The sequence below is a fragment of the Manacus candei genome, unplaced genomic scaffold, assembly GCF_025592945.1.
Source record: "Manacus candei isolate 608988 ecotype Guabito, Panama unplaced genomic scaffold, ASM2559294v1 h1tg000017l, whole genome shotgun sequence".
In the NCBI taxonomy this organism is placed as follows: Eukaryota; Metazoa; Chordata; class Aves; order Passeriformes; family Pipridae; genus Manacus; species Manacus candei.
In genome coordinates this window covers 20,518,936-20,531,311 of record NW_026138065.1, presented here as the reverse complement: position 1 = coordinate 20,531,311, position 12,376 = coordinate 20,518,936, and the positions used below count along the sequence as shown (strand labels likewise).

General features: G+C 46.4%; 1 protein-coding gene across 2 annotated transcripts; it reads left to right on the top strand.

Annotated features, from left to right (window-relative positions):
* Nucleotides 1-3,996: 3,996 nt before the first annotated feature.
* On the top strand, nt 3,997-8,662 carry BATF3 (basic leucine zipper ATF-like transcription factor 3). Of its 2 annotated transcripts, none has more exons than XM_051782839.1 (3): nt 3,997-4,104; nt 5,482-5,586; nt 8,034-8,662. In XM_051782839.1, exons 1-3 carry the CDS (start codon nt 3,997-3,999, stop codon nt 8,217-8,219), a joined length of 399 nt encoding a protein of 132 aa, XP_051638799.1. In that variant the 3' UTR covers nt 8,220-8,662. The 2 variants fall into 2 exon arrangements, with proteins under 2 accessions (XP_051638799.1, XP_051638800.1); XM_051782840.1 differs by lacking the exon at nt 3,997-4,104 and adding an exon at nt 4,716-4,793.
* The last annotated feature ends 3,714 nt before the right edge of the window (nt 8,663-12,376 follow it).

Below are 12,376 nucleotides of genomic sequence, written 5' to 3'. Positions count from 1 at the left end.
TTTTAGGGTGTGATGTTTCATTTCATGTAATCCAATTATGCAGTCTGGGGGTTTCCTGGGCACTGTGTCTACACATTATAGGATCTTGACTTGGGTCGTGTATGCATTTCTGATGTTTGACTAAACTCTAAAGATCAGTACAGGGTACCAGTAAATGGTATTCAGTTGAGCTTGCTCACTTTTGTTTTCTTTACCCATCAGTACCTAGAGGATTGCACAGTATTACTAGATTGAGCATTGTGCCTTAACTATTTATAAACTTTTCTGGTTTATAGTTCCACGTGCTGATATGTAACATTCCTTACACAGTAAATGGAGGGGGTTTTTAGATGCTTTATTAATGAAATGTACTGTGGTAAGAAGATAGGTCCAACCCGATGTTTGAGACTGAAAATTCTCAATAGAACGTGACAGATTTTAGCATCGTTATTAGACTTGATGTATGTAATCATATGTAAATATTTTCCCCGTCATTCTTGTAAATACAAATGTGTGTTTTTATATGAAGTAAATAAAATCAATTGAGGAAGATCAGAGTTTCAGATAACGTTGTCAGTTCTAATCCTGGAATAGATGGTGACTGAGCAGTGAGCGTACTTCAGAAGACAGTTAAATTTTGGCTTGAGTAACTGAAGCAGTTCCATTTACTGCCTTTGAACTCATGGCTGTTATTAATCTCAGGGCTACAAAGCATCTAATGTAAGAGAGGACAGGATGTGAGAGGGACTGGAGGTGCAGAGTTGTGGAACGTGTGACTGAGATGGCTTTTCACGCAGCAACTTGCTATTTTAGCTGCTTTGAGTGCCTGTGCTCTGCGGCGTTGAAAATCCCCACCATGGCTTTCTTCACCAAGATCCACCGATACTCTTTGAGTGTTCCCAGACAAAGTGAGCCCTGCAGGATTTTGCATGGCTACCATTATAGTACTTGAACATTTTCTCTGTTAATAGGAAGATTCTCTGCTCTTCTCTGCGAATAATAGGTAAGTACAGAAAATAGGTGCATCTCTTTGAAGGAGTCCCATCAAAAATGCCCAAGGTAGGACAAAATCCTTACAAAATACAGAGAGAGCACTGTGGATGAAGACTTAATAAGAGAATTACTGGATTCATGCTACAGTGTGTGTTCATGTTAAGAGATTGTGGGATAGTTGGTCTGTGCAGGATTTGAAGTAAGTGGGAATGGATGCCCCGAGCTAGGGCAGCTGGGCTTTGTTCCATGGCCTTTGTTTCAACTATACTGAGTGGAAAAAGAAAACAAATGCATCTGGAACCCCTGGCCAAATGAATAGTGTAAAGAAAGATAAACCAGTCAAGATTCTAAGTGCAACATAAAAACTATGAATTTTAAAATCTCTTGATGACTACTTTTGGCCAAGCAGCACTAGAAGGTGTCACAGAACTTCCCTTTAAATACAACTTCTGTGATGAGCTAAACTCAACACTTGAATATTCACTTGAATGTTCAGGTGGTTTTCAAATGGTTATTAAAATTTTCTACAGCCACTGATACATGCAGCTAGCTGTGCCTGGGATCTGTTCTTCCCACTAGCAGAAATACACAAAAGACTTCATTTTTTCCCCATTCCAGTAGCCTTATGTCCTTCAGTTAACTTTTCATAGGAATTGGCAGTGTTGTGCAAGACAAGTGTCTAATCAGGCTTCTACTGAAATGTCACAACATCCAAACTTCTTATTTTTAACTTGGGGCGAATCAGTATTGCATCAAGAAATGTCTGGTAGTTTTTCTTTATATAGCCTTTGAATTTTGTAAGACAGCTCAATGGCGATGGATGCTTGGCAACATTTGCAAACTGAGTTTGCATTTCTCCGCCTTTTGGGGTGAGGTGGCACATCTCACTGTTCGTTAGTATGTGCTGTCTGTGAGGTGCTTATTGCTGGTGAGGCTGGGCCATCCCCACCCGAGAAAAACTTGGAAATTGGAGCAGTATCCAAGCACACTTTTGCTGTGTATGGTTTCTGAACAAAGGGGATTACAAATGGTGCAGGGAAGCTCCTCTCCTATAAATCTTCATGTGGACACTGACAGCGCTCTGAGATCCAGTTGTGATCTGTGCCTTTCTCTAGAAGAGCCATGCTGTGCTACGCTGCAATCAGTGACTCTAGTCTGTGTGTGTGTGTAGGCTGCTTCAGTGCAGACAAAATTCACTGATTAACTGCCATTATAAAATGTAAACTCAGCTGACTAGGCTGCTTTCTGGGTTTGTTTTCTCTCCTGCACAGAAACACTCTGCCTTTACTGCTGCACTACCTGGAATTACTGTGTAGGCATTTCTACAGATGTACCAGAGATAGCTTTAATACTAAGTAGAAACTTGTTCCCACAAGCAAATTTTGACTTGTCATTTCCTTTGCCATTTGTTCTGAACAAGAACAGACTATTCAGGCTCAAGGGTACTGAACCCCTGGCTTGTCCCATACTTGTGGTGTCCTGGAAACCTTATTCTGCAGCTGCTGGCTGCATGCTTGGCAGCACTGCTCCTAGAACAGCCCGAGAGCTTCATGTGGGATCAGTTCTAAAGTCTCTCTGTGGAACAGGCTTTGTTGTCCCACAGATCACACTGAAGGGCTGTTGAGGTGTTTCATCTGCATGATTCATGGGTTTTATTGCAAAAGACTATACCTGTTCTCTGAGCTGACAAAAATACCAGCTCCTAGTCCTGTTAATTTCAACTGTGCTTTAGCTACAAAGGCAGCAAGAGTTCAGTTGCTCCTTTTTATGCAACTGTCCCGATTAAGTCTCTGCTTGTGCCCACACTTCTTTAAGTGCATGACGTGTAGTTAATGCAAAATTGGACTGTTTCACTGTTTTGAAGGAGCAGTTGAGAGCAATTCACCCTCTAATAACTCACTGCCTGGTGGCTAGGACTGCCTTCCAGGAGATGCCGGTTTGGATCCCCTCAGCTGGAGAATGGCACTGAACCCACACCTTCTGCCACCTCCATGAGCACCCCCTTGGTGAACATCCTGCTCTCGGCATGTTAGATGACAGAGGAAAGGAGAAAAGAAGCAAAAATGATTTTAAAGAAACCAAGGAACATCCTGTATGATGTGTGGGAGACCCAGTGCAGCCTGGGGACGTAGCTGAGGTCAGGGTATTTTGGCAAGGGTGCCCATCGCAGTTGTGGTCCCCATGGCTATAAGGGTGGGAGAGACTCACAGCTTCTCAGAGCTCCTCTGGGATTGGAGGAGCTCTGAGAAAGTGCAAAAGCAAAGTTGTGGGTAGCCTGGAAGATGGAGACACAAGCTGCTTTGAGGTGGAACAACTGGGGAGAAATGCTTCCCACCAGGGAAGTCATGCTCAGGTCTTTCAGTCATCTGATGATCCCAGAGCCTACCAGGAAACCTGTGGCAGAGTGCAGACTTCGGTTTGACTCTTGGACTCCCGCGCAGCACAGTTCTCTCACCTTCAGCATGAACTGTTAGCCAGATCTTCCTGAAAGGATAGTCTGTATTTACTCACTTTTCAAACATTTTAACCTCATCTTCGTCTAAGCTAGATGACTCAGGCTTCTGAGGAAACCAGAAAAATAGGGAAGTATCTGATTTATTAAGATACCTGGGGCTTTATGACTGACTGCCCTGCAGTTTGGGGGCGTGTACCCTCCTTGCATGTCCATGTGTTTGCCCCTGTCAGTAGAGCACAGTCAGGAGGGCACATTAGTTACAAATACTGCCGTAGAGCATGGATGTTGTTGAAGTACCTGTCAGTGCAAACATCCCTTTCAGAGCAGAAGGCCAAGGTAACAGTGCAATTAAAATGCAAGGAAGGTATTCAGAAGGGTAAAAGAAACATTGTTAAGTCTGTTAAAATACTCTCGACAGAATAGCGAAACAGAGAGATTTTTGTCTGCAGCAACTGTGTTTTCAGCAATCCCTGTCTGGCTTCGCCTTTACAAGAAGTCTGTGGCATTTCCTTATTATTTAAAGGAACAGGGCGAGTAGCGAAAGTGAAAATCTCTTTATCCCAGCACGGATGCCGTGTCCTCACGCCCACGACCCCGGGCTGAGCCGGCTGTCCCGTATCTGGAGCTCCCGCCGCGAGCCGATGTCTCAGGAGCGCGGCGGGCAGGAGCGGTCGGAGGTGAGCCGGGAGCGGGACACATGGGGGGGCACAGCCGGCTCCCAGGGGGGCAGCCTGACCTCCCGGCACCGCCGCCGGCAGGAAATTCGGGGAGAAGGGAAACTGCGGGGAGCTTATTTCTTGCAGGCGAAAGAGCGAGTCGGGCCGCCCGGAGGGGCGTCGAGCCCAGCCGGCCCCAGGGGCCGGGGCTCTCCGGGGGATTTACAGGCAGCTCCTGCCCGGCAGCGCCGTGCCCCAGGGGTGCGGGCTTTCCCCCGGCTCCCGGGGGCTGAGCAGCCCCGGCGGTCCCGGGGACTGGACGCTCTTGCCGTCGCCGGGGGCTCAGGCCTGGGGGCGAGCAGTGCGGACCGGGGGATCCGGGCGGCCCCGGGGTTCCCAGTTCCGCGGGCGCGGCGCGGCTCCCGGCGGGCGCCATGTGAGGGCCATGCGGGCGGCGGGGCGGCAGCTCCGCCCCCGGGCCGGGGGGTGCCGGCTGCCAGGTGCCGGGGCGGTGCGTCCCCTGCCCTGTCCCGCCCCAGCCCGCCCTGTCCTTCTACTCCCTGCCCTCCCCTACCCTGTATCCCACCCCCCGCGGGCCGGGGGAGCCCTGCCGGCGGCTCCGCAGCGGCGGGATGTCGTGCGCCGTCCCGGCGGCTGCGGCGGGGGCCAGCGCGCTGCCCCGGGGCGCGGCGGCCGAGGGCAGCCAGCAGGTAGGGCCGGGCCGAGGGGCTCTGCGCTGCAGGCGGGCGGGCACATGGGGGTGAGTCACGCCGGGCAGCGCCGCCTCGGGGGTGCCCGCTGCTCCTGGCCATCGGCACTTCTTTTCCCGGGAGGCGGCCGCGGTGCTGGCTCTTCCAGGTAGGAGAGCGGGCGAACCGCCGGCGGTGCGCGGAAAGCTGCCAGCCGCCGGGGCAAGGCGCGGTCAGAGGGTTTTCCACGGGCGCAGGCATCCGGGAAGGGAGCTGGGCTGCCCCGCCGACAGCGGGCGCGGGAACAGCGGGAGCCCGGCTTCCCTCCGCGCTGCTCGCACCTCCGCCCCGTCGGCAGCGCTGGGGCGAAGCAGGTGTCAAGTGCTGCCTGCTGGGCAGGTTCCTGCCGCGGGTGCCGGCGGTGCCCACGTTCCCCCATCGGCGGTAGCGCGTGTGCCCGCGGGGCTCTGCGGCTTCCCCCCGGGCAGCCCTGCGGGCTTCCATCCCTCCACCTCGGGTCCCACCTGTGCAGTGGGTCAGGGCGATGCTCTGCCCTTTGCAGTGACTATGGGATCAGTGGGATGCCGGCGGTCCGTACTGTGAAATTTAGAGTATATGCTCGTTCCCAGAAACAGTTGCACACCTGAATTAGGGCATCTCCATATGCACTTTAAAAACTAACAAAGTGTTTCTGGCTGATGTGTTCCAGAGTCATGAAGAAGATGACAGGAAGGTAAGGAGAAGAGAAAAAAATCGAGTTGCTGCACAGAGGAGCCGGAAGAAGCAAACTCAGAAAGCAGATAAACTTCACGAGGTGAATGGGTACTTGGTGTTTTGCAGGCACAGCTCGGGTATTGAGCACAGGACTTTACAGTAAATGGGAATTCTTAAGCAGGTGTGAGCCAGTCTTCATGTTAACCCAGCTCAGAGAGCTGTGGGTGTGAGGCAGAGACAGGTGGGCTGTGGGATGCCTAGCTGGGAACTCCCAGATATTGATGCTCCTGTTGACAGTGCAGCTCTGCCATCAGGGACACTACCGGGGAGAGAGACATGGTCCTGCCCTCACCTCAATCTCCCTCGTTTGCTGTTCCTGTGACCACCCAATGAATGGGATCACAGGCTTCCTCTGTGCTGAAACATACCCATTTTCCTCTGGATTAGTGTTAAGTTTGCCCTATTTGCTGTGGTAGTAGATGAATCCTTGTTGTCTTACAAGGGAGAAGGCGATGGAGGAGGAGACGACCATGCAGTGGCAGTGCTGATCTGAATCAGTTCTATAACTATGGTGCTACCACGGCCACTAATCAACATGGTCCCCAGAATACACAGTTGAAAAGGACTTGTAGGAACTTTATCACCTGCAACTGTGAGAGCTTGGCTCGATTAGCTCTTGTACTTGTATGCTCTGATAAATAACATTTTATGTTTCCAAAAAAAAAAAAAGTAACTGATTCTTCTAGAAACTCTTAATATCACAACACAGTGTAGCTTTCTTGTGTCCCCAGTACAAACATTGGAGGACAGGAATCCCCTTTCTCTGGTTTTGGATGTTGCCTCACACAAAAATGCTTCTGTTGTAGCCAGGTCAGTGTCAGCTTTTGGGGTGTCAGTTTTTAGGGTAAGTGTTAGTTTTGCTGCTGCAACTGTGGCTCAGTCAGTTGTTCAGCTCTGAAGGTTCATCACAGGCTTTTTGTCTTTCTCAGTGTGGAAGGATCTACCAACAGTCATGAGAGACCAAGAGGGACAACATGGGGAGTTTTGGGTTTGGTTTTTCCCAGATCTCCTCTGAGTCAGCGCCTGAAAAAGCCAGGTGCAGAGTACTTCTGTAAAGGGGTAACCCCTGGCTTTTTTGGAATAATTTCTGAGCCCTGTGCCATACTGCAACCTCTCAAATATTCCTCCTGGACCTGAGCATCTTCCTTCTGCTGGGAATCTTCATTATCAGGCACACAGGTTTTCCGGCTGCAGGCAGATCTGGTTGAATAGGCATTCATTCTTAGGAAGAACAATTTGATAGTCTCACCCCTGAAAATGGGACAGAGAAATGCAAGAGTAACACATTCCAAAACTCAACCCCATGGGGTTTGGGGCAACAAGAGATGAGCACAACCAGAATCAGTGTTGGACACTTGGCTGGAGTTTGGGTACAGTAGTGTGTTAGGAGAACTGTGCCTGTTTTACTCTGTGTGTGAGAGGAGGGGTGTGAGGGAGGGCAAGGAATCCAAAGTTCTGCTGCAAAGGGTAGCAGAGGCAGTGCCAGGCTGCCCAGAGGACCATTGCATGAGAGGCTCTCCCTCCTGCCTGAGAAACAAGCCTTTTAAGGCATGTGTAGGCTTTGAAGTTTGCTCTGAAGCTTTCCCAGGGAGGTGAGATTGAGTGAGTGTTGAGCCTTGGGCCAGCAGCGAGACACTTGCAAGTTTTCAGTGGGCTGACTCTGAACCTCTAGTTCTCTTCTCTTTGGGATGAGAAGACTTGGCAGCAGGAACACTTGAGACATGCAGTTATCAAAAAATGTGACATGGGAGCCTTGCATCCATCACAGATGCAGGCTGCAGAGCAACTCGAAACTCCCCTGCAGTTAGCAGCAGCTTATTTATTGCCAGAGAAGCCTTAGCTCAAAAGCAGCACAGGTCAGGGATAACCAAGGCCTTGTGGTGACAAAGTGAGTCTGGCAACCAGCTGGCATAACACTCCCCTCCTCCTGCTCCTGAGTTCTCAGGCATCTAGGCAGGGAGCTACAAGCTCTGGCCAGCCTGGAGGAGAGCACTGGACACCTTGTGCTAGGTGTGCATCTCAACTGGCTCTGGGGTAAATGGCTTTTCCCTGCACTGGCCCAAGGCAAGGGCTGCTGTTTTCTCACCAGCAATGCCAGGCACCGGGTTTTCCCAGCATCTATCTGCAGTCAGTGCTTTCATTTTCTCTGATCTGACAGTGCAGAGTCCAGCTCAGCCCTTCCCAGCAGAGGCAGCCCGGGGCTGGAAGGGGACACAGCTACGCATGCATGCCTGCAGCCCTGGGCTACTGGGGGACTCCTGAGGGCCAGCAGCACTTCCTGGTTTTCAGGGTCACAAGAGAAATTGCAGTGTGGTCAGGGCACAGGTCATAAAGCACTTGCCCTGTTACAGCACCCAGGCTGTGTCTGTCTTTCCTTAGCATTTTGCATGTTGTAGTAGGAAACCACACAGTTATGTGAATGTACTCAAGGTGGAAGCACTGAAATAAATGTTTTGACTAAATTATTTTTCTTTCCCCTCCTTCCAGGAATATGAGTCTCTTGAGCAAGAAAATACCTCCTTAAAAAGAGAAATTGGAAAGCTAACAGATGAAATGAAACACTTGAGTGAAGTGTTGAAGGATCATGAAAAGATCTGTCCACTATTGCACTGCACCATGAACTTTGTGACCATACCACGGCCTGATGCACTTGCCAGCTGCCTGCCAAGATGAGTGCTCTCCTCAATCACCTTTAAATATGATGTGTGGAAGTGCCATTTACAGGACTGTTCAAGAACTGCCTACTCATGGTGCAAGTCTTCCATCTAAGAGGTCTGGACTTGACCACGCAGCTCTTCTCCACGTTGAAGTGTTATAGTCCTCTGAATCTCAGGATAACACCAGTAGGAAAAAAGATAATTGGAAGAGCAACTTCTTATTTGGTAGAACCTCAAGCCATGGTTTTGCATTCAGAAATGTCAAAGTGCCGTGCAGCCCACTATCAAGCGATGGAATGTATACAGGGAAAAGTGCTGACCTCGGACTGGGATGCCTTTCTCCTGCACGTCTGCTGCCAGTGACCCTTTGTAACTTGTCATCCATGTATATCATATTCTGGCTGCTGTTTTTTATCTGGCTAAACACGTTTGGTTAATAAAAGCCATGTCCCATCTTTATTATGTTCTCCAACTTTTTCAATAATCAATGTCTTTACAACATCTCTGTTTCTTTGCTGGTCAAATCCAAAGTCTAATGCTAATCTTCTCATCAGTTGTTCTATCATTTGCTTGTCACCTTTTCATTTGTTCCTCTTTTGAAGTGTGTGTAACAAAAGAGTTTTCTTATCTATTTCTTTGTTAACCCAAATCAGCTCTGCTGACATTAGTTCTTGGAGTGTTTTATATCCCAAAATATGGCTTGACCAGTTTCTAATGCTGATTGTCTGCTCTGTGTCGAAGAAAAGCAGAATTAGCTGGTTTTCACATTGTTTTAAAAATCAGATTTTAAAATTTACTCTTTTTAGGCACCCACTGGAAATGAGCAAATATCTTTATCCTTCCTTCATCTTGCTTATTGCTACTAAAAAACTATGACCATGGATAGAACAAATTGAGTTCAGTAAGCATTTTGAGTTCAGTAAGCATGTGTCCACCCTGAAGGTGGTTGATAACTGCTTGCAAGAAAAACTTTGTTTTCTTTAAATTTTTCTTTTTAGTTACAAAAAAGAAGTATGACAATGTCAATGGGAAATGTACAGAAAAATGTGTTTGCTTTCTCTGAAGATTCTTATTAGTGTCAAGCTCTAGAAATGTGAGTGCTGTAGCCTGGAATCCAGCAAAGAGGGTTTTTCTCATAGTATTTTCCAGTCAAAGAGCGTCTTTGGATATAAAAAGCTCCACCCCTTTGCCAACTCTCTCACTTCAGCATTTGGATTTTTTTTAAGTTCAACTCCTGGGATTAATTTCTCCCCTTGCCAGGATCACAGTGTTTATCAGCAAAACATGATCTGAAATGTCTGATTTTTTTTGGTTTTGTTTAAGCTTCTTTAGTAGAATGTTGCATTGCTAATCACTGCCAAGGTAGAACTGGGGAAATGATGTAGTCAGCTCTGCCTCTTGGACATTGTTTTAGGCTAGAAACTGAAGATAATAGGCATGAGCTGTTGACTTCTTTAAATATTTCGTTAGGTTGTTCCCAAAAGAATTCGTGTCACCCTTAAGAAAGGAAGCTGTCTTGAGCATCTTCATCAACACATCCACATTCATTCAGGCCCTGGCTGCCACTGTGTAATTTGGGCAGAATAGAGATGTAATGAAGAAGGATGAAATGTAATGAAGAAGGTGTAATGAAGCATGATGGAAATTAACAACGTTCACTCTGGAAAAATTCATTATAGCTTAGGATGGAGGCAGAGGGAGAATGTCTCACATCTCATAACTGGGTATACATCTGTCTAGAAACTGACTCCAGTTTATCATTTGGCATATCCAAGTTCTACTGTACACTCCTCATCAGCAAACACTATTCTTGTTCTGCCATAAAAGTTCTAGTCCATGATTTCTGCCTTGGAGTGTACAGAGGAAGACAGCTGAATTCACAGAAATGTTTTGTGATGGCAACAGCAACCCAACTCCAAGGTTATGTTGCTCTTCTTTGGAAGAACTAGGAGCCTTGCGTGGGCCCTCACTCTCCCCAGTTTCTTCCCACAACCACAGGGTGTAGCTCTAGCCTGTGGATCATTTCCATTACTAACAGCCGGCTTTGAACCCTCTGGAGCCTGGACTGCTTCTTCCTCCTTAATTTCTTGCGTCACTTTTTTTCCCCAGCAATATTTCCAAAGGGCCTTTTGCATCATTCTTCTGTTTGATAGATTAACCGAGGCATCTTGCCAATCAGGATACTGTGTGACTAATGTTCAAAGGCAGCTGGGATCCTCAAGTAAAAGAAGTGAGCAAAATGGGTGTCCCAAGGCAAATAATTCAAACATTTTGATATATTCGTAGAATTAACGTAAAGGCTGAATCATAGGTCAAAAAGGACAACAAACTGTTAAAGCACAGGCTTATGTACCCCTAAGCAATCGGTATGTATACATACTGATTACACTCTTTGCAGGAGCTGCTCATAAGAATATTGATTTACAGGAAGTCTCAAAACAGAAAGTATGTTCTGGAGCCTGGGATAATTGTTACGTGAATAGGGAACCAGAAAGGAGAACAGAAAGGAAAAGGCCCATTTGTGAAGGAACAACAGAGAGTTTTTTCAAATCCTAACCTCTCCTTTTGCAGCAGAGTATTACACCATCACAAAAAATGTTTCATACCTATATATGGCTAAAGTACCACTTGACATACTCTAGCTTCAGAAAGCTTCCAGTTGGTTTAACTTGTTCCCCACAAAAATGTGGTCTGTATTGCATTCACACGATTTTCAGAATCAGATATGTAGGGAAGATCTTTTATACGTTCGGGTTGTGGTTCATGTGAGGCATACTGTGAATTGCAGTTTTGTTTGTGGATGCTCATTGTAGATGAGGGCTGCTGAGAAAGCTGAATTTTGCCTCTTAGGCTCACAGAGAAGGTTACAGTTTGTCTAGATTCAGCTGGTGTGGATTTCTTTTTCGTATTTTCTGTGACCGATGAAGAAGAAAAATGCTTAGTGCAAACTTACCCACAGATAAAATTATTCATTCCAGGAGCAGACTGGGTCCAATTTGGTGATTTATCTATTAATTTCTTTTGGGGTTTGGGTCAGATTTAAAATTATCATATTTTAAAAAGATAATTTTAGCCTTCAAAACTAAAAAAAAAAAATCAACAGAAAGGCAAAGTCAAACTTCACAAAATTGTTTGTGTGAGTATAAAAGAGATCAATTGTTATACCTCAAGAGAGCTTATTAGAAAGTCTTGCTTCTTCCCACTGCTACTTTACATTCATGTCTGTGAACATCATGTACTCATCCAGAACTTTTGCTAAAAGTACATTTTTTAAAAAACAGATTTAAAACAGCCTATTCTACAGTCTTTCTGTTCTTTTCCCTGGTACCAGTTACTGTCATTTAGTGCTCCTTCTGCAACGCCTCTTGATCTCATCTGCATTTGGTATTTGCAGTAGCCTTTGTACAGTGCCACTTTTTTTTCCTTCTTCCTTTTTCCTTCCCTTCCTACATTGCTTGGTGACAACATCACTTAATGGAATCAGTATTAGAGGCTATCTCTACAGATTATCAAGGCTAATCTGTAGAAGCATATAGAAATTGCACTTCACTGGTATATCTTGTACATGATTAAAGGCTTTTATGTGTGGCCTGTTTGGTCAGTTGAATATTAAGGAAAGCATCTGTACAGTCTTTTAAAATGTACTTAAAAGTGATATAACCTTTACCCTAGCCTATAAAACCCATACTGTTTCCTGTCCATAGATGAATGCTTTGCTGCATGGCATTTGGGGTTTCCATATTTGAATCAGTCTAGAATTTCTGTGTCAGTGAAAGTGATAGATAAAACAACCATTAAAAAAAATCCCTTTTCTCTTCTTCCCATCAGTGCAGTGATATAACTCCTCTTACAGTAAGGAAACATGTCTGACAAGCAGGAGAAGTGGTGGGTTTATTTACTGTTACAAAACTAATGTTATTCTCTTTATAGGAGGGTAGGAATTTTCTGTTTGTAAACCCTGGATTACTGTCAAGTGGTCACTGGAGAAACAATTTACATGTACAGACAGCATGTGCTGTGGGCACGCATCCATAAGGGAGTGAAGGAATTCATTCTTTGCAGAAATGTGGAATTTACCTTGATTTCACTGGAAGTAGAAACAGTCCTACAGCTGCCTCAGGGGACATGCAGCACTATGTTTACTCACTGGGTAATATTTAACTCAAGAACAGC

What these genes read in the sequence shown, in the direction of transcription:
- BATF3 (XM_051782839.1), top strand. Translation starts at nt 3,997, where the DNA reads ATGCCGTGTCCTCACGCCCACGACCCCGGGCTGAGCCGGCTGTCCCGT. An exon ending in GCGGGCAGGAGCGGTCGGAG is followed by an intron (nt 4,105 to 5,481) that starts GTGAGCCGGGAG and finishes GATGTGTTCCAG; the next exon opens with AGTCATGAAGAAGATGACAG. An exon ending in AAGCAGATAAACTTCACGAG is followed by an intron (nt 5,587 to 8,033) that starts GTGAATGGGTAC and finishes CCCTCCTTCCAG; the next exon opens with GAATATGAGTCTCTTGAGCA.